This window comes from Camellia sinensis, chromosome 5, assembly GCF_055761805.1.
Source record: "Camellia sinensis isolate YWXY chromosome 5, ASM5576180v1, whole genome shotgun sequence".
Taxonomy (NCBI): Eukaryota; Viridiplantae; Streptophyta; class Magnoliopsida; order Ericales; family Theaceae; genus Camellia; species Camellia sinensis.
In genome coordinates, this window is record NC_138965.1 from 148,867,700 (window position 1) to 148,887,836 (window position 20,137).

General features: G+C 34.7%; 1 protein-coding gene across 9 annotated transcripts; it reads left to right on the forward strand.

Annotated features, from left to right (window-relative positions):
- The first annotated feature begins 1,206 nt into the window (after nt 1-1,206).
- On the forward strand, nt 1,207-11,161 carry LOC114277564 (sugar transporter ERD6-like 5). Of its 9 annotated transcripts, none has more exons than XM_082870099.1 (19): nt 1,207-1,315; nt 1,530-1,743; nt 5,403-5,465; nt 6,660-6,749; nt 6,858-6,917; nt 7,104-7,169; nt 7,252-7,317; nt 7,771-7,846; nt 7,923-7,987; nt 8,063-8,155; nt 8,252-8,332; nt 8,423-8,507; nt 8,601-8,644; nt 8,734-8,796; nt 8,869-8,928; nt 9,032-9,085; nt 9,867-9,926; nt 10,057-10,171; nt 10,549-11,161. In XM_082870099.1, the coding sequence occupies exons 2-19, from the start codon at nt 1,570-1,572 to the stop codon at nt 10,671-10,673; spliced, it is 1,440 nt and encodes a 479-aa protein (XP_082726225.1). In that variant the 5' UTR covers nt 1,207-1,315; nt 1,530-1,569; the 3' UTR covers nt 10,674-11,161. The 9 variants fall into 9 exon arrangements, with proteins under 9 accessions (XP_082726225.1, XP_082726230.1, XP_082726229.1 ...); XM_082870104.1 differs by having other exon boundaries at nt 10,047-10,171; nt 10,549-10,686; XM_082870103.1 differs by lacking the exon at nt 7,771-7,846 and having other exon boundaries at nt 7,271-7,317; nt 7,923-7,983.
- The last annotated feature ends 8,976 nt before the right edge of the window (nt 11,162-20,137 follow it).

Here is a 20,137-nt window from a genome sequence, read left to right on the forward strand (position 1 = left end):
ATTAAAAATTTGTAATTTACGGATCGGTTCCGAATTGGAACCAATTCGAACCGTATACAAACAGTATATATTTATATTATACATCCTCTCGTATAGTATTTTCTCTTATTCCATATAAAATCTAAACTTAAACCTAAACCTGCATAGTATCTTCTTTTATTATTTTTGCTTATTGGTTTTTAATTTTAATTTATAATAGTCTAAATACTTATGATGGAACCAATTTCTTTATAGTTGTTTAAATTTTATAACAGTATGTCGCTATTATGAAAAGACATGTTATTATTATAAAACTAATATGATGCTATTTATGTGTTTATGAAATTAAAATGTTTATATTTTTTTTGTTATTTAATTATGTGAATTCTAAACCAATCAAATCCGTGTTTAAATGAATTGATTCGGATTGATTTTGCGATTTAAATAAATTAGATTGTTTCTAATTTTTAAGAATCATAAATACCAGATTAATTTTAATTTTATCCCAATCCAAACCATACCCACCCCTACTCTAAATCCCTTTTTTATTTCAAAAATTGGTTTGTTGCTACTACATTTTTGGACAAACATGTCGAACTCGTTTGCCCCATGAAATTGATGTTATTGTTTTCAAACTCTCAGCCAAATCTTGGAGTCACAAGACCGACAGTTTTTATTTTTTATTTTAAGATTGGGAAGAAAATCATTGCATAACTGAAGCCACTTAGTTTTTTCTTAACTAAATTATAAATACACTCTTAAATTTATTTAAAATACAGATTACTTTTGTGATTTAAAAAATTATAAATATTTTTTTATCAGAATTTTTTTATTTAAGAGATTTAGTTTAAAAAAAAAATTCATAATTGCTCTCCTATATAATAATAAAGTTATTTAAATAATTAATTAAAATATATTTCTAACATCATTAAAAACTGTTAATTAATTTGATAATTTATTAATAAAAGAAACGATTTGTTATGAAATTATAAGTCTCAGAGGATAGAATGTAATTTCTAAAACTACAAAAAACTATTTATATTTTAATTAAATCTCAAAGATTGTATTTATAATTTATCTTTTTTTCTTTTAATACTATTTTATTTAGTTTTTTATTAATATAATTTATAAGATAGAAATAATTTAAATAAAAAAAATGATTAGGTAGAATGTGCTTTCAGCTTTTGTTTCCCTATCTACTACCAAAATAAAAAATAATCAAATGTACTTTGTCCTTTAAAAAAACAAAGAAAGACGTCCCTCAACTCCAATGATAAATACCGACTCTCTCTGTTTCTCTCCAATCAGTCTTTTCTCATATCTTTTGCTTTCACTTTTTCACCATGTTTGTTTGGACGGACTGGATTAGCATTCTCATGACTGATAGTCCTAGGACTACGAATCCGTTGGATTATGTATCCTATCTCAACTAATAGTCAAGTTTAAAATAATTAGTCCATACTTCAATTGTTTAACCAAATATCAGATTAATAATTTTATTGGACTATTATTCCAATCCCAAACTCATGTCCACCCAAACAAACATGACCTTTGGGTTTTGTTGTCCATTCATTGAGGAAGAAATTAAGCATGGAATTAGAAGGAACAACAACGAGGTCTCTACTGGTTGAAGAAATGCCTGACATTAATGTCGGCGACACTCCCATTCCGAGTGGTCCTTCCTCCTCCTCCACTACCACCACGGCGGTGCTCCTCCTTGGAACATTTGTATCCGTCAGTGGTTCTTTTTCTTTTGGTTCAGCTGTAAGTACTGCACAAATCTGTATCTATATATATACACACTAGGATGCGGACGGCATCAGCATTTCATTACAGATCAAATTTTGCATAACAATTTTCACCATACAATAATGATTTAGACCACTAAAAAATGTATCACTAATAGCACTAATATATTGGGAATGGCAAAATAAATAATAAAAAAATAAAAACAAGGCATAGAAAATGAGTGGGACCCACTGCCACATCATTAGTGTTCCCTCTAGTGATCCTTTTAGTGCTCCCAAGCATTTTTCTTTCACCATACTCTAGCCTACATATCTATACTAATACTATCTATATTATTATATTAAGTCAGGCTTAAATTTTATCTCTCGAAACTTTTACCACGTGTAAATTGAATAATAAATAAGTAAAAAAAAAAATTCTTACACCTACACACGTTCTTCACGGCAGTTAACTGCCATACAACAATGATTCATCCCACTAAAAACATCACCACTAATAGCACTAATGCATTAAAAAAATAAAAAATAAAAATAAAAAATACAACTCCAAGACCAAAACATCACATCATTAATGGCGGGACCCACTGCCACCTAATTAGTGGGAGCACTAATTAGTGCTCCCAAGCATTTTTCAACTGCCATAGCAGTTTCAAATTTTGAAAATCAAATTTGCACGTTTTTACTTTCAAATTTGAATAACAATATATTACACACGGCGTGCGTGCACGCTTCTTGTATACAATATAGTATGTAATATATATATATATATATATAAAAAAAAAAAAATACCATTGAAGTAATTTTAAATTGGATTAATAAACTTCTTTTGGTGTAAAATAGAGAATGTAAGATCCGATAAGAATGAGATATATATATATATATGTATATTTTAAAATTGAATGGCCGTTAGTATCCTTCACAAGCCCATAGTTTTCTCTTAGTTCCATCATTGTAGATGACAAATAGTAGGGGTGAGCAACGGATATACCGACCCGTCCAAATTGACCGAACCGAACCGATTTGCCGCATTTTGGACGGATGCGTAATGATGAGCAGACAGTTGCCGATTGATTTTTTCTAATCCGCCTAGTTTTGGACGGATGTCGGATTTGAGGTTCATTTGGTTGCAACCGAACCGTCAAATCGCGAGTACCCCTAGTAATTTATAAGATTTTGTGTTTTCAATTTGTTTAGATATACTGTTTGTGCTTTCAATTGAAAAAGAGTTTAAATATTCTGTTAAATATATTCTGTTGAAAAAGAGTTTTCAACTTGAATATATTTTTTGAATTGAAAAAAATAAATGTATTATTTATCTATATTTTTTTGTTTTTAAATCTAACTTTAAAAATAATAAATAGAAAAGATGATATATGCTGATTAATTTTTGTTTTCAAAAACAAATATAGATGTAACAATATAGAGACATACAATATCTATTACTGCTTTATTCATGGTTTTAGTGGTTTGAATTATTTTTATATTTTAAGAGCCACATATTGTAATACTTTTTGTGAATGAAGCGTACTGTGATTGTAATATGTAGATGAGGTACGCAGTGATTGTAATATTCTAAGCTTCCAAACTTTCTTTCTTTGGATGAAGCGTGCAATGATTGTAATATTTTTAAAGTCATTGACTGTGATATTTTTTTTTTTTTTTTTTAGGAAGTACATAAGTTGAATTATGTTGAAAATCTATAAAATTTTAAATCGCCAAACCGATTCGTATCCATCCGCCAATCCGCTAATCCATTCATTCCACATCCGCCGGATTGACAGACGGATACAGATTGATTTTCTCTAATCCGGCAATCTGACAGACGGATGACGGATTAGAGGTTTCGTGGCGACAACCAACCCGCACCCACCCTAACAAATAGAGCTGATTGCTACCCTATGATTTCAAAAATTGCCACTTTAGCACTCAGCATTCCTACATTTTCATTCCTAATTTCACTTTTTTCAAATTGTAATGTAAAGTGAAGAGATTAAAATAAGATTTTAGAAAAGTGCAATGACTAAATTGAGATTCTAATGATAGTGTAGGGCGCTAATGAAACGGAAAAAAAAAAATGTCACATTAAGCTCACATGATAAGTTTTGTCAACCTTGGTAACGATAGATTAATGAAATGATCACTTTGCAACTTGACTTATAATGTAAGGTTGATTGTTACAATTAAAAATAAAGGGACGAAAATAATATTACAATACGTCATGTTTGATTCATAAGATTAATAGTAAAGTATTAATAATCCTATTAAATTAGTGTGATATTCATTATCCAATTGGATTAATATTCATTGGATTAATAATCTCACCCTTACTCCATTACTAATAATCCTACAAATTTGTTGGATTAATTATCCATTAGATTAATAATCCTAAACCAAAGTGTTAAAACAAACATAAGATAATTGGGCCCACAGATTAATAATTCCAATCTCATACTCTAATCCACCCAATTAGACATGTTTGTTTGGGTTGACATGAGCTTGGGATTGGACTAATAGTCTAATAAAATTATTAATCCGATATTTGGTTAAACAATTGAAGTACGGACTAATTATTTTAAACTTGACTATTAGTTAAGATAGGATACATAATCCAACGGATTCGTAATCCTAAGACTATTAGTCATGGAAATGTTAATCCAGTCCGCCCAAACAAACATGACCTAAATGTACATAAGTGCTAAGTGTAATAAACTTTATTAGTTATTAATTATCTCTAAACTGTATAAGCTCGTCCCGGACTGTAGCACAAGTGACCATGACGGTACGTAAAGGTACTCATATGAGGGGAGGTCTCAAGTTTAATTCAATGAAGTTGTATTTGCCCGTTTTAATCTAGTTCTACTAATTTATTAACACCTAGCATGAAAAAAAAAAAAAAAAAAAAAAAAAAAAACCTATATAAACTTAAAATTTTCAATTAAACTATGTATGGAGTAATAACATAACCACTACACGTAGATGATGCCATTAATATAAGAAAACATGTATTTGCAACTTAATGTGAATACCCAATTATTTATATTTATTTTGTTGTTATTTTCTATTTCTTGTGCGGGTAAAATTGGTGCTGTAAGCTATATTTTCTTTTCAAATTTTTTGGTTATGTGTATGTTCTCACTCCTTTAAATTAGGGGGATTTGGTAAAAAAACCCTTTAATAATAATACTTTAATGCATTAAGGATAAGCACAAAAAATTTTCCTTAAAAAGTTTAACACATATTACTATTATCAAAATATTAAACCTTAACATGATATAACTTTTCATCTAAATATCGATTTTTAATAAAATTAGTATTTTTAGAATTCTCATCTATCAAATAAGATTCATATTGATTATGAAATTCTTCAACAAAAAAAAAAAAATATTACCGTCGAAATTGATATAAACAGTAACATGTTACTCTAATTTACAGTAACTTATTACTCTGGCAATATTGTCCAAGAAAAAAAATGATATTTTACTTTGTTCTTACTCAATTATGCTTCTCCTCCTCCTTAGGGGTTTATAAAATAAAATAAATTGGGCTATCATTTTCACTAAACAAGGCTCCAATTGAGGGGTTTTGGCTAAATTTCCCTTAGAAGGGGATCCATTCCTGTATATACATATATATGAGGGGTAAAAATGTAATTGGTGGTTTATGATTGCTTTGAAGTGCGGATATTCATCTCCAGCTGAGTCTGGAATTATGGAAGATCTCGGTCTGTCTACTATAGAGGTTAGTAGTACTTTTCACCTTTGTACTTTACATCAAATAAAAATACGAGCAAATTATACTATGCAATTATGCACTTTACATTGAATTTCACTTTAGTCTCACATTTTTTTAATTATAACAGTCAACTCCGTGTAGCTTTGATCAAGTTACAATATAACCCTTCCGTTAAATTGCCTAATGAAATTTATCGTGTGACCCTCACATGAGACATTTTTTAGGGCAACAGTGTAATTTTCTTTTATTTTCTACTTATTCCCTTTTTTTTTTATAGTATTCTCTCTATTGTATTTCTAACTCACACTACCACCGACCACCCCTTATTTGTTGGAATCATAAAATATAGTAGAAAAAATATATACAATGGAAAATAGAGAGAATAAGAAAATGAAAAAATATCCTTAAAAATAGCTCATGCGACACATAACAATTTCCCTTAGGCAACTTAACACCAAACTAACGGACAGGCCACATTGCAACTTGACCAAAATTGCGGGATTAATTGTTACAATTGAAAAATGATGGTCCAAAGTAGATTTTGATGTAAAGTATTAGAGTGCAAAGTATAATTTATCCTAAAAATAATGAACATTTTGCTCTTGAATACCATATAACCTTAAGGCATTACAATATTTTATCTATGAATTTGTGTCCTTTCTGGAAACATACTTTAGTTTTGATTGCTTGAAAAGGTAGTGAAGAACATTGCAAAAGAGTCCTTGGGGTGGTCAGGTTTGTAAAATAGACTTTAACTGAATGTCTCAAGCATTCTCATTTAAACAGCAGATCCCAAGTTTAACTAATAAATTTTCTAATTTGTTGCAATGATGTTACACATAAAAATTTTCTAGTTGTGGTGATTTTTGTATTTTTCAATCAAGCGTTGAAATCTACCACCCAAACATGGGTCATTAGACATTCTTGAAACATGGGACAACAACAATCACATTGTACTCTGTTGTTTCAGGGAAAAAATGAACAAAAATTTTCAAATAAACCAAACCAAGCCTTAATCTTATCAAATTGGGTCGGCTGCAAACAAAAATGGTCAACTCCTACGTGTAATTTAACAAATTTAACAGACTTCAAATCTTTTGATTTATATATTAAAGTGTCATGTTTAGACAACTTAATGAAGTTTTATGAATTTCTCTGTTTGCCCGATCTTGTTCAATTTCTCTCCCTCTCATTGTGTAGTATTCAGTTTTTGCTTCAATAATGACGATTGGAGGAATGTTAGGTGCAGTGGTTAGCGGAAAAATAACTGATCTCATTGGCCGGAGAGGTGTAAGTTTTTGGCTTATTGTCTAGATTTCTTTAGTCGTAATGTGACATTTTCATTCTAATCTCAATACTACTTGATTTCTTTCGATTTTTGTTTATTCGGTATTGTAGGCAATGTGGTTCTGTGACATATTTATTACTGTGGGGTGGCTCGCAATACTTTTTGCCGAGGTTTTTAATTGTCCTTTCTTTCTCCTCTTGAGTGTATCCCTAGATTTAACTGATTTATACCCCCAGTGAATAGCTAAAATGAATGATTCATGCTACATTTGAATTTCACAATCATGCCATAGAATTTTTATTTTTGTTTCTACACTTTATTTGCAATTTGTATAAAATGTTCAATACTTTTGAAAGGATATTTGGTGGCTGGACCTTGGAAGATTGACGATGGGATTTGGATTTGGGATCCTTATGTATGTGGTAAGCATAACAATCGTAGCATGTCATAATTGATTTATAACCATGTAAAGCATAATGTGACTTGTGTTTTCATTCCAAACAGTCATGTGTATATGTCGCAGAAATCGCGCCCAAGAATATCCGGGGAGGATTTACATCAGCTAACCAAGTAAACACTAAACACTAAGGGCATGTTTGTTTGGGCGGACTAGATGAGATAGAAGTAGCGTGCCTAGGACTGTTGATCGTAGGATTAACAATGCCTTTGAATTATGTATCCTAACCTAACCCATGTTGGATCAGCTTAGGACTATGAAGCAGGATTGACAAAAACTATAAATTTTGCAATTTAACTAATAAATCCAAACTTCTTAGTTTTCATTTTTTATCCCACCCCTCTCGTGGAATTCAATAGAGTCCCCTATATGGGAGATACCATGTTCAGATGGACTATTAGTCTGGACCTTAATTTTCTTAGGTAAATATTGTATTCGTATTATATATTTTGTTGGATTATTAGTCCAATCCTAAGGTCATGTCCTTCCAAACAAACATGGCCTAATATATTTAGATTAAAAAATCAAATCTTTGTTTATGGGTCTATATGTTGTTGGTTTTACAGTTGATGGTATGTGGTGGTATAGCATTAATGTTCTTCATCGGAAATATCTTGACCTGGCGCACCTTGGCTATATTTGGTAATTTCGAGTTGTCTTTGTACCATTCAATATTGTCTAAATCCATCTTAGTGGTTTGATTTTGTAATGTCTCCAGGAATGTTTCCATGTTTGGTACAATTTTGCGGCCTATTCTTCATACCAGAATCTCCAAGATGGTTGGTGAGTTTGACTCACACACACAAACACACATGCAGAAATAGAAGAATTCTCATTGGTAAATGCAATTGTCTACAGGCAATGATTGGTCGAGAAAAAGAGTTAGAAGATAGTATACGCCGCCTTAGGGGAAAGAATGTTGATATTTATCCAGAAGTAACTGAGATTAAAGTAATCCCTAACTTCCCATGTCAATGAAATAGTTGATACAAGAATTGCAACTAGTAATGAAAAGTTTCATTTTTCCTTTCTTTTTGTGTATTACAGGACTATACGGAAACCTTTCAACGACTCGCCAAAACCAGCATTTTGAACGTGTTTGAGCGAAGATATGCTCATCCACTCACTGTAAGACATATATAACGACTAATCCAAAGTTGGGCATTAAGCCTTTTCATGCCTTGTTTGGTCTCTAATGAACACGTAAAATTATTGTAGATTGGAATTGGGCTAATGTTACTAGCACAATTTGGAGGAACCAATACAATTTTGTACTATGCCAGTTCAATTTTTGAAGCAGCTGGTAGGTAAAGGTTACAGGCCACCAAACACGTAATCATTTGAAAGCCTAAAGTTCAAGAAATTCAACTAATAATGGATCAATGGCTTATTATAGGTTGTTCAGCTAGTTTTGGGACAACAATGATGGCAATCATTCAGGTTCCTAAATCCCACGTGTGTAATGTGATCTAGGATTTAGCTTGATGCACTTTAAAGTACTGATGATTATTATTATTATTTTTTTGCAGATTCCCTGTACTGCTTTGAGCGTAATTTTAGTGGATAAATCTGGGCGACGACCACTTTTGATGGTCTGTTTGTGAAATTATGTTCTAAAGTTTTGGTTTTATTGATTGTTGACTCCATGTTGTGAGTGTTTGCAGGTTTCTGCAGCAGGAACATGCTTGGGAAACATACTTGTTGGTTTGGCATTCCTCTTTCAGGTTTCTCCAAAATTAAAATCCAAACCCATGTGCTGCTTGGTCTTATTTTATCAATCTGAAGAATGCTCATTCAAGCCCTAAAACTCTACTTTACCCTGAATAGGATCTTCATCAGCCAAAGGAGCTCAGTGCTATACTGGTGCTAAGTGGCACATTGGTAATATGATATAATTGATTGATGTTATTATTTTTATCTTCTCTTCTGCACATGTATGTTAAGAAAAGATTTTCAATTCAAAGATTTGAATTTTGGGCTATGATTGTTGGGAACGTAGCTTTAAAACAGTGCTTGATTAACAAAAACTTAGCAAGATAAAAATTAGTTAAAAGAGCTTACTGAAATCAAGGATGGAAAAATTGAGGCACAAAAATTAATCCGTTTTCATTAAGAAATGTTTTGACCCCTGTTTTGTCCGCTCGTTGTAATCCATATATTCTGATATCTTTAACTATCTTCAACAACCCCCACGTGGTAACACCTTAGTGCAGATGGCTCTTGGCGATCATTCTCCGAGATTCAACTGCTAGTCTTGACGTTGGGCCTTCACCAAACAAAACTGCGAACTCGTTTGTAGAATAGCCCAAAGCAAGAAGAAAACTGGAAAGGAAAGAAAGCAAAAAAAGAAGAAAAGATTTTTGTGTCTGCATTACAACAAGATAAAAAGGTCTCATATAAAAAGTCTCAAGAACTTGTTAAGAGATTAATGTGGGTCAAAGGTTAGACAACATAAGAGCAAATGATTTTGAAAAGGCCTTTGACGAGAAATTTTCATTGCCACCATCTCACATAAATTCGTATGTTTCCTTTGTTCAGAATCAACTCTTAATTAGAATGACAAGGGCTTGATTAGAAAACAATGTTTTGTGGTTAATATAACATTTTGATTAAAAGAACAAAATGAGTTGCGTATTTGTTGATTGTTTGATTCTTCAACCAGATATATTCTGCAGCTTTGATGACAGGCATGAATGTCATACCATGGCTTCTTATGTCAGAGGTAACAAATCTCACAAAATAATTTATCTGTATCTACTCCATGTTTTTTATGAGGTTTGTAGCCGATTCGAATAAGATGATGAAGTTAATTTTTTGCATATATGGATTGAATTTGATTTAGTTCTCTGTAGATATTTCCTATACACATAAGGGGTTCAGCTGGAAGCCTTGTGACTTCTGTCAACTGGTTCACTTCTTGGATTGTTTCCTACTGTTTTAACTTCTTATTTGAATGGAGCTCAGCAGGTGATGCCTCTCTATCTCTCCCTCTGTTTGTATCTGGTTGGTTTGAGTAATTGTTCTGTCTTCCTGGAATATCACACAGTGTGCCCTGCCCAGTGGTGTTTCATGTTTTCTCCACGGTTATTCTTATTTTTCGGGTCATACACCATTGGGCTGTGTTACCATCCAATGGTGTTTTCTACACCATTATCCTTGTGTGCCTACCCAATAATAGGGGCTATGTTATATGGCCCGAAAAATAAGGACGATGGTGAAGAAAACATGAAACACCTTGTGATGCCCATGTGATAATTTCTAGGTTTTTTCTTGAATTCAATCTTATTGCTAAGCCTTCACTATTTCAAGAATATTCCTCATATTTGTGATTATCACTATTTCAGGAATATTCTTTATATTTGCTATTATCTGTGGCTCAACTGTTCTATTCGTGGCAAAATTAGTACCTGAGACCAAGGGTCGATCTCTTGAAGAAATACAAGCATCAATGACCCATCTTCTACAGTGATACTAAAAAAAAGCTCAATGCTCGAGTCTTTCGCCATTGTTATGTTTCGAACCATTGACATCCAAGTTGCAATGGAACAATGTTACTGCTCTGTGAAAACCTGTCCTTCAATGAAAGGGGAAAAAAAATTTATTCATCTGATTTTTTAAACCAACAATGCTAGGTGGTCCAAAAAAATATGGCTCGAATAGCTCGAAACACCCAAAACAACGTCGTTTTGGGTGCAAAACGACGTCGTTTTGACACATTCGAACCATTCGAGCCACAGAAATTGGGGCTACCAAATATTTTCCTTTTGAAATTTGGTGAGAGTTGTGCTTACATTATTCATGAATGTATAGTTGAAAGGTTGTATTGTATGTGTATTAATGATTTGGTTCATATACAAATTTAGATGCATGGTTGATAGAATCTATGTATAATTCATGTACTTTAGTCATTGGTGTGTTAAAGTGGTGAATTATAATAAAGAACTAATTTTAGAGTCTCGTTTTTAGTGTTGCTTCTAATTTCTTCTACTTGTTTAGGTCTTGATTTATCTAGTTCGGGTCTCTCAAGTAATATTGGCTTTATTATTCATAATAACAACTGTTCGATTAGGGGCTCTTTCAAAGAGAGACAAAGAGAGAGACAGAGAGGGCAGCAAGCTATCAATGAAGAAGGGCAAACTAGCTAAGAGCAAATTAGCCAAGAGTAAATCAAAATTTAAATCTGCTAAGTGCAAATCAACCAAGGTCTTCTTGAAGGAGTTTGATAATCAGGGGGATGCTCAAATATCTACCAATGAGATGCCTGATATACTCTCCCGCAGGTCTACACGTATCCGAGTAGCCCCCAAATCTCTCATAGCTGGAGATTTTGTGGGACCATGGCAAAGGCTCTCGAATGAAAACAAAAGGGGATTAAGGGATGTGGAATCGGAGGATAGCTCAATCGAGTGTGATTGTGTCGGTCTATGTTTGTGTGGAAATCTTGGTACACCACGGTTGCAAATGAATGTGGAAATACAAGCCTCAACTGAGCAATCATCAAAGCAGCACCAAATACCTAATGCATGCAACACACCAACTAAAGTGCTAACTGATCTTGAGCAGTGGCCAAAATTGACCATTGTTTCCCCACTGGCGGCAAATGAAATGATAATGTCCAAGAAACTTGGCTCACCTAATGCTGACCAAAGGAGAGAAGTAATTGATACCAAGCAACGGAAGAGTGTTGAAAATGTGCGAGCTTGTAGTAATGAAGATTTAGCTAAACTACATATGGAAGACACACAATATGGCAAGGATGAATGTCTTGATGGTGATACAACTGCTATATTAGGTAAGCCTCTACAAGCTTGGAGCTCTTTACTTAAAGAAGAGATTAACAAGGTGTCAAAAATGAAGTATAAAATAGGTGCCCATAAGATTGAGAACCTAGTAGATGGCATGTACAATGTCCCTATAGAGATATCAAAAAAAGGCTTTTCTCATTGGGAAAATGCCTTGGTTGGATACTTCTTTGATAAAAGATTCTCTTTCCATTATGTGAAAACTTGGGCAGAGAAACTTTAGGGAAATTTGCTTGAGGATGTTGTCTCCATTGATAATGGGTTTTTTATTTTTAAAGTAAAAAGTGAAGAGGCTATAGACAAAATTTTGGAAGATGGCCCCTATTACGTTGGGGCTAGATTGATTGTTGTTAAAAAATGGCAACCTGGACTAAAACTAACAAAGTGTGAATTTTCGAGTGTGCCGTTGTGGGTGAAGTTGTATAATGTTCCTTTGGAGCTTTGGACTGAAGAAGGTTTGTGTTACATTGCTAGCATCATGGGAACTCCTCTTTATTTGGATGAGCCTACGTTCAAGAGAAGCAGACTTACGTTTGTGAGAATATGTATTGAAGTGCCAACAAATAAAGAGATCCCTAAGTCTTTCAAAATAAATCTTGGTTATGGTGACCCATATGAGATTCAAGTTGAGGTTCCATGGAAGCCTCAAAGGTGTGATGGTTGTAAGACTTTTGGTCATACCACTAATTTGTGTCCTCAGAAGCCAAAGACCTTGAACCCTCCATCTTCCAAACAAGAGTGGAGAGTCAAGGAGACTAACATACAAGTTCCAAACAAATGGGAAGTGGTGAAGAAAAAAGGGAGAGATAGTGGGGCAAGATTCAATGACAGTGATAAACAAAGAGGCAGAGACACAGTGTTTCACCCCCATCAACATCTAATGCTTTTGATGTCCTTGAATCATGTGATATGGGAGAGTTAGGAAATGGAGAATTAAATCAAGAGTTGTTGTGTCAAACAAAGAGCCTACAAAGTAGAGGGGGTCCATCTCCAAGTGATCCCATTAATGAGGAGACTACAAAGGAGGATAACAGAAGAAAACTCAAAGCGAAACTTCATTACTTGAAGAGTGCTAGAGGGAAATTTTGAATCCTTTGTTGTGTTTGGTGTTTTTGTCGTCTATAGGCTTAGTTTGTTTCTTTTGAGGGAGTAGTTTATTTCTATGTTTATGTTTGTTCTCTCTACAAAGGATGTGTATTGAACTTCATTGTATATCTATCTTTTTTGGTTATAATATGACTTACTTATCCAAAAAAAAAAAAAAAGAGATATACTATGGCTTGCTAAATTTTCTTCAAATTAGGGCTCCTAAAGTTTGATCTACAGACGTAGAAGAAAGTTTTTTCTGAATTTTTTTAATACATATAATCCTTACCACTTTTTATTATATTTTATTTTTATCAAAAGCGCCAATCATATATCATTAATTATGTGTTTTGTCGGGGGATTTGGGGAGGGATTTGGAAAGAAAAAGGGAAAATGTGTGTGAAACTAGGTGAAATGTAGATATATTTTATTCACATTTCACCTAACTTTTCATTTTTCCTTTCCAAATCACTCTTCAAATCCTCCAACCGAACACAGCGTAAAGGAAAGTCGACTAACAAGAGTTGGAGGAGGACACTCAATCCACAGCTAAGACCTCATCTAAACAAGTTCGAGCTGTCCAATGGGCAACCCCATTAGCTACTCCAGGTCACCACCTAAAGGACACACCCCCACGCCTAGTTATAGTTAATATCCCCAAAGATAACACTCCAATCTTGAGGGAAACATTTTCCGAAACGCAAGTAATATAATCCTTACTTGGAAAGTAGATTCTAAGTTTTTGAGGAAAAAAATATAAGTTTAAAAAAAAATTAAATTATAAATACACTCTTTAGAATTTGTTTAAAATACAGATTATTTCTTATAATTATGAAAATTACAAATAGTTAATTGTCAGAATTTCTTATTTAACAGAATTAATAGAAAGAATTAAATTCATAACTACTCTTTTATGGGTTAGGAGTGGGTGTTGTCATAACAAACTGCTAGGATAGAAAAACGCTGTCGTTTTGTGTCTTTGATATAAAAAATATAAAAAAAATAATATAGAAGCACGTGCTTAAGCCTACCTCTTTTGTTGTGCAATCATTAGGTTCTGAACTTTCATCGTTGCACATTAGGAAGAAAGAAAGAAAAAAAACACAGCCTTGTGAACTCTATTAGAATGATTTACCACCTTGCTCTATTACCAATTCTCACTTACAACACCGTTGCCTACTCAAAATTCTCCTGTTCCGGGTGTTATATGTAATTATATATATATATAAATTAATTATACATACATACATACAAATATATAAAATGTTTATATTCAAATAGTCATGTTTGTAGGCTAAAAAAAAAAAACTGAAACTCAACAATTTATTTAGTTTTTTATTTTTTAAATTGATCAAACTCATTTAATTTCTTTAATAGACGTGATTTCCATTCAATTTTTTCTCGTCTCAACTCATTCAACTACTCAAAGGGAGAAAATATTCATCACTCTCCGTACTCCTTGGGTCCAAGCTCTGTGTTACTCTGAGTAACATCGTTTAACCTGAGAACAAAACGACGGTGAGCTACCCGACGGGTGTGCACCCGAAAAACCCCTTTGATGATCAAATTAGCACATTAAGAGAAGAAGAAAGAGAAATGAGACAAAAGACAGGTAGTTCTGATAGCAAGAATTCCAGACTTGTTACATGGAGGCGCTGCACGATTTATATAGTTTCGGCGCGCACCACTTTGCTCGTCCTTCCATGGACACGTGGGCGTACTACCCTCTATTCGTCTTACACGTGTTTATGCAACAATACTGCCAAACATTATCGGCAAATATAGCCTAACGATATTGACGCGTACAGATGGTAGAATATCCGCTTCACACTCCGATTGGGCCACGTAGCAATTCCCACCGAGCTACTCTCAACACGATGCTACAATCCACCCTTTGGAACCGCATTGCCCTTGACAGGCCAAGATCTAAGGCATCTAGCTGATTACCTTCGACCCAATTTAGTCGTATCCATTTGTCCCTACTGGCCTTGCTCGACCTCGGTGAACAATCTGACGCAACCAACTTAGTCATGCTTATCCCCATCAACCGTTCTTTAGCTCGATCGACCATAGCTTACTCTGGACGGATACCATGCAATCCATGAGCTCGGTTGAAGGCATGGCCCTAGTTTGGCATGTTGGGTATATCTCCTTATTGGAGTTTGAAACCCAATTGGTTTATTAAAAGAGTTTAATTTGGTTTAGTATTAGTTATAATATATTTTTATATATTATATATAATTTGTGGAAACCCAATCCAATTTGGTTACAATTAGGGTTTGATTACAAAATTCAAAATTCAACAATATATATAAATATATTGTATTTGTTTTCCGAGGCACATAGCGGCTGCTTTAACAGTTTCGGTGGTTATTTGTTTTGGGTGGAAGCTATAGATTTGAGATGTGCTTTCTGGGTTTATCAATTGGTGAAGTCAAAGCTTGATGACATAAATTTTGTGGCTTTATTTCGGCAGCGTGCGGATTGATTTGGGATAATTATTTTGGATCTTCTACAACTCTAGTTCTGAAGATTTTGATTCATCTATTTGGTGAGGTCTTTCTTCTTTGTTTATTTGTGATTATTTGGAATTCACCTAAGGGTGGTTTGTAAGACCATTCGTGTCTCGTTTGTAATCGTTTGGAAACTTATTTGGTTGATAGTGGAATCGGATTTCGATCCCGTAGACGTACCTCACATTGAGGGAACCACGTAAAAATTCTTGTGTTGCTTTTGATTTAATTTTTTCGCATTGGTTTTATTCCCATTGATTGATTTACTTGTGGGGAATCATATATTTTCCCTAACAACTGGTATCAGAGCTTGCGATTTATTTGAGTTTATTTATTTGTGTAAATCAATGGAGGGGAATGTGAGTCGTATGTCCAGCTTCAATGGAAGCAATTGGGTAACTTGGAAAACTAAAATGGAGGAGCTATTATTTTGTAAAGATTTATATGGACCCATTGAGGGTGATTCTGGCAAACCCGAGGGTATGAAAGATGATGAATGGAATAGGCTTAATCGAAAAGCCGTTGGTGTTATCCGTCAATGGATCAATGACAGTGTATTTCATCATGTTACTACTGAAACTTCGGCACATGATTTATGAAAAAAATTAGAGAGTCTTTATGATATAAAATCAACCACAAATAAAGCCGTTCTATTTCGTAAGTTGGTTAATTTAAAATATAAAGAAGGCAGCCCCATTCCAGAACATTTGAATGAAATAAAAAGTATTGTTAACCAACTTGCTTCTATGAAAATTATTTTTGATGATGAGTTACAGGCTTTGATGCTACTTAGTTCTTTGCCCGAAAGTTGGGAGACTTTGGTTGTGACCGTTAGTAATTCGGCGCCCGATGGAGTTGTCACAATGGGCCAAGTAGTAGCCTGTTGAATGAAGAAACTAGAAGAAAATCAGCGGGTTCCTCTCATTCGAAAGTATTCGTTGTGAGAGGCCGAAGCAAAACAAGGGGGAGGAGTAAGACTCCTCATGGTCTTGATCAAAGCCGTGACAAATCAAAAGATGGTTCTTTTTCAAAGAAAGACATTGAGTGCTATTATTGCCATGAGAAAGGGCACGTGAAGCGAGAATGCCGAAAGCTCAAGAACAAGGAGAAAAGGCGTGACAAAAGTGTGGATAAGAAGCAAGAAGACACAACGGCAGTTACTACCGATAATCTCATGGTCGTTTGTGAAGATGATTGTATCAATTTTGTGGGCCAAAAGAGCAATTAGGTGATTGATTCCGGTGCTTCTTTTCATGTGACTTCTCAAGTTGATTTCTTCACTACCTACACCAAAGGAGATTATGGTTCTGTTCGAATGGGTAATGAAGGTTTGTCCAAGATTATTGGCATAGGTGATGTTTGCTTGGAAACAAATTTAGGCTACAAGTTGTTGCTTAAAGATGTGAGGTACGTTCCCGACATTCGCCTCAATTTTATCTCTACTGGGAAGCTAGATGATGAAGGCTTCAACAACAAATTTGGTGATGGAATATGGAAGCTCACAAAGGGGTCTTTGGTGGTGGCTAAGTGCAAGAAGACTCATACACTTTATTCGATGCAAGGAAAAATTTGTAAAAGTGTTGTCAATGCACTTGAAGATGATACTTCTACCGAATTGTGGCACAAGCGGCTTGGCCATATGAGTGAAAAGGGGCTACAAGTTTTGTTCAAGAAAGAGCTTCTACCCGGTTTGAAAGGTACACATCTTAAAACTTGTGTTCATTGTTTGGCGGGTAAACAACATAGAGTTTCTTTTCAGAAAAATGTTGCTTCTAGAAAAGAAAATGTTTTGGAGTTGATTCATTCGGATGTTTGTGGTCCTTTAAAAGTTAGAACACATAGTGGTGCACTTTATTTTGTTACTTTCATTGATGATTATTCAAGGAAAGTTTGGACTTTTCTACTAAAAACTAAAGATCAAGTTCTAGAAGTATTTAAGCATTTTCAGGCCATGGTTGAAAGAGAAACAGGGCAGAAATTGAAGTGCATCCGATCAGACAATGGTGGTGAATACATTGGGCAATTTGATGAGTATTGTCGTAGCCAAGGTATTCGGCACCAAAAGACAGTTAAGAAGATTTCTCAACAAAATGGCATTACCGAGAGGATGAACCGCACCATTGTGAAAAGAACAAGGTGTTTGCTTTCACAAGCTAAATTGCCAAGATCCTTTTGGGGTGAGGCAATGAAGACAGCGGTTAACGTGATCAACTTGTCTCCTTCCTATCCTTTGAATGGTGATGTTCCAGAAAGAGTTTGGACCGGCAAAGATGTATCTTATGAGGACTTGAGAGTGTTTGGTTGTCGAGCCTTTGTTCACATTCCAAAGGATGAGAGGTCCAAGCTTGATAGTAAGTCAAGACAATGTATTTTTCTTGGCTATGGACGTGATGAGTTTGGTTATAGATTGTGAGATCCGGTCGACAAGAAAGTCATTCGAAGCCGTGATGTTGTATTTCTTGAAGACTAAACAATTGAAGACTTTGGCAAAGGTGATCAACCGGAGCCAAAAACTAGTGATCTCATTGACATGGATCCATCTCCTTCATCTTCAGTTGATGATGAAAATGGGAGAGATATGCAAGCATCTATTGAAGATGTAGAGGATGATGCTAATCCTAATGAAGTTCAGTCAGAAATTGAGGAAGAGCATCCAACTCAAGAACCGCCACCAGAACTTGAGTTAAGAAAATCTACAAGGGACCAACAACCTTCAAAAAAGTATCCTCCCAATGAATTTGTATTGATATCTGATCAAGGGGAGCCCGAGAACTACTAAGAAGCAATTGAGCATGCAAAGAAAGGTGATTGGAAAAAGGCCATGGAATAAGAGATGAATTCCTTACTTGAAAATCACACCTATGATTTAGTGAAGTTGCCTAAGGGGAGGAAAATTTTGAAAAATAAGTGGGTCTTCAAATTGAAAAATGATGGAAAGAATCTAAGATACAAAGCACGTCTTGTTGTGAAAGGCTTTGGGCAAAAGAAAGGTATTGATTTTGATGAGATTTTCTCGCCGGTTGTGAAGATGTCTTCTATTCGGGTTGTACTTGGCATGGCTGGAAGTATGAACTTTAAAGTTGAGCAACTTGATGTAAAGACCGCATTTCTTCATGGTGACCTTGAAGAAGAAATTTACATGGAGCAACCGGAAGGTTTTGTAGAGAAAGGAAAGGAGAAATTTATTTGCAAATTGAAGAAAAGTTTGTATGGTCTCAAGCAAACTCCGTGGCAATGGTACAAAAAATTTGACTCTTTCATGATAAATAATGGTTTTTCTAAAACCACTTCGGACCATTGTGTGTTTGTGAAAAATTTTCCAGATGGTAAATTTATTATTCTTTTGCTTTATGTTGATGACATGTGTAACAAGCCCGCGGGGGACCTCGCTACAGCTCGGACTCGATTCGTGTCACGGTTCTTAATCTGAACCAAAGAGTCCAAATCTGGCAAATCGTTTTGAGAAAATAGATTTTTGAAAGAAGTGCCAAACATGGACTGCTTTGCCAGATACAGAGTCGCCACCTAAATATTTTGTTTTGGGAAATTTAGGAAACCCTAACTCGTTGCCTAAGGCCACGTGTCCGTCATCACCAAAGTTGCCTCGGCTCGGGAACTTGGGTACGATTGGGGAAGGTCACTTCGTGAGCACCCCCGCTCGCCCGATCAAAGATCGGCCTCTACTAACCATGATATCTATTTTTGAAAACTTTGTATGTCCTTATTCCGGTTATTAGCCTAGGTTACTATGTGATGCACACAGCATATAAGTATAGACTGGGTCGCCTGAATTGGAACAAAACATTTCATGCTTGTTTATTTGAAAGATGATTTGCTACTCGCAAGTAGGCTTAAAATGCAGATTTTGCCACCCGCAGGTGGGCTTAGAAAAGATGGTTTTGCCACTATCTAGTGGGCTTAAAACAAACAGTTGATGATTTATTCCAATCCAAGTAACCCAACCTTCACCCACAGGCATTCAGGCAGTTATATCAAATAAGCATTTAGCCTCATGGTAAGCATGCTATTTATGGCAGTCACTCACACGCATGCAAGGATGCTAAAGCATAAAACTCACTGAGTACTCCAAGCCAAAACAAAAACTCATTAGAAATCATGCATGAATCCTAAGTATACAGAAATGCCTAATGCAACACATGCAAAAATGCAACTATAGCAGGCTCGGCTATTCTAAACATGGCATATGGAATGCTACAGCTAACATGTATTCAACTTGTAATTGAAATACAAATGTAGTTAGTATGATACGCCGAGCTCGGTGCATGCAAAACAAATGAATGATGCAAACATGCTGTCATACTATATGCTAATTGAAACATGCCCTAATCTAACCATCATAAGCGGATAAATAAAAGGGAGAAAGACGTGGGGTTGGAAGACAAACAACACACGCACGCTCACTTATTACAATTATGCCCTCGCGCAGAGGGTCCGAATAAATAATACAGTCCCGAATAAAAGAATATTACAGTCCAAATAATACAGTCCAAATAATGTACAAATTCCTAATT

Excerpts from the sequence above, each read along its gene's own strand:
- LOC114277564 (XM_082870099.1), top strand. The coding sequence starts at position 1,570 with ATGGAATTAGAAGGAACAACAACGAGGTCTCTACTGGTTGAAGAAATG. Across the intron at positions 6,918-7,103 it reads TCGCAATACTTTTTGCCGAG|GATATTTGGTGGCTGGACCT; the intron begins GTTTTTAATTGT and ends TACTTTTGAAAG. Across the intron at positions 7,988-8,062 it reads CAGAATCTCCAAGATGGTTG|GCAATGATTGGTCGAGAAAA; the intron begins GTGAGTTTGACT and ends AATTGTCTACAG.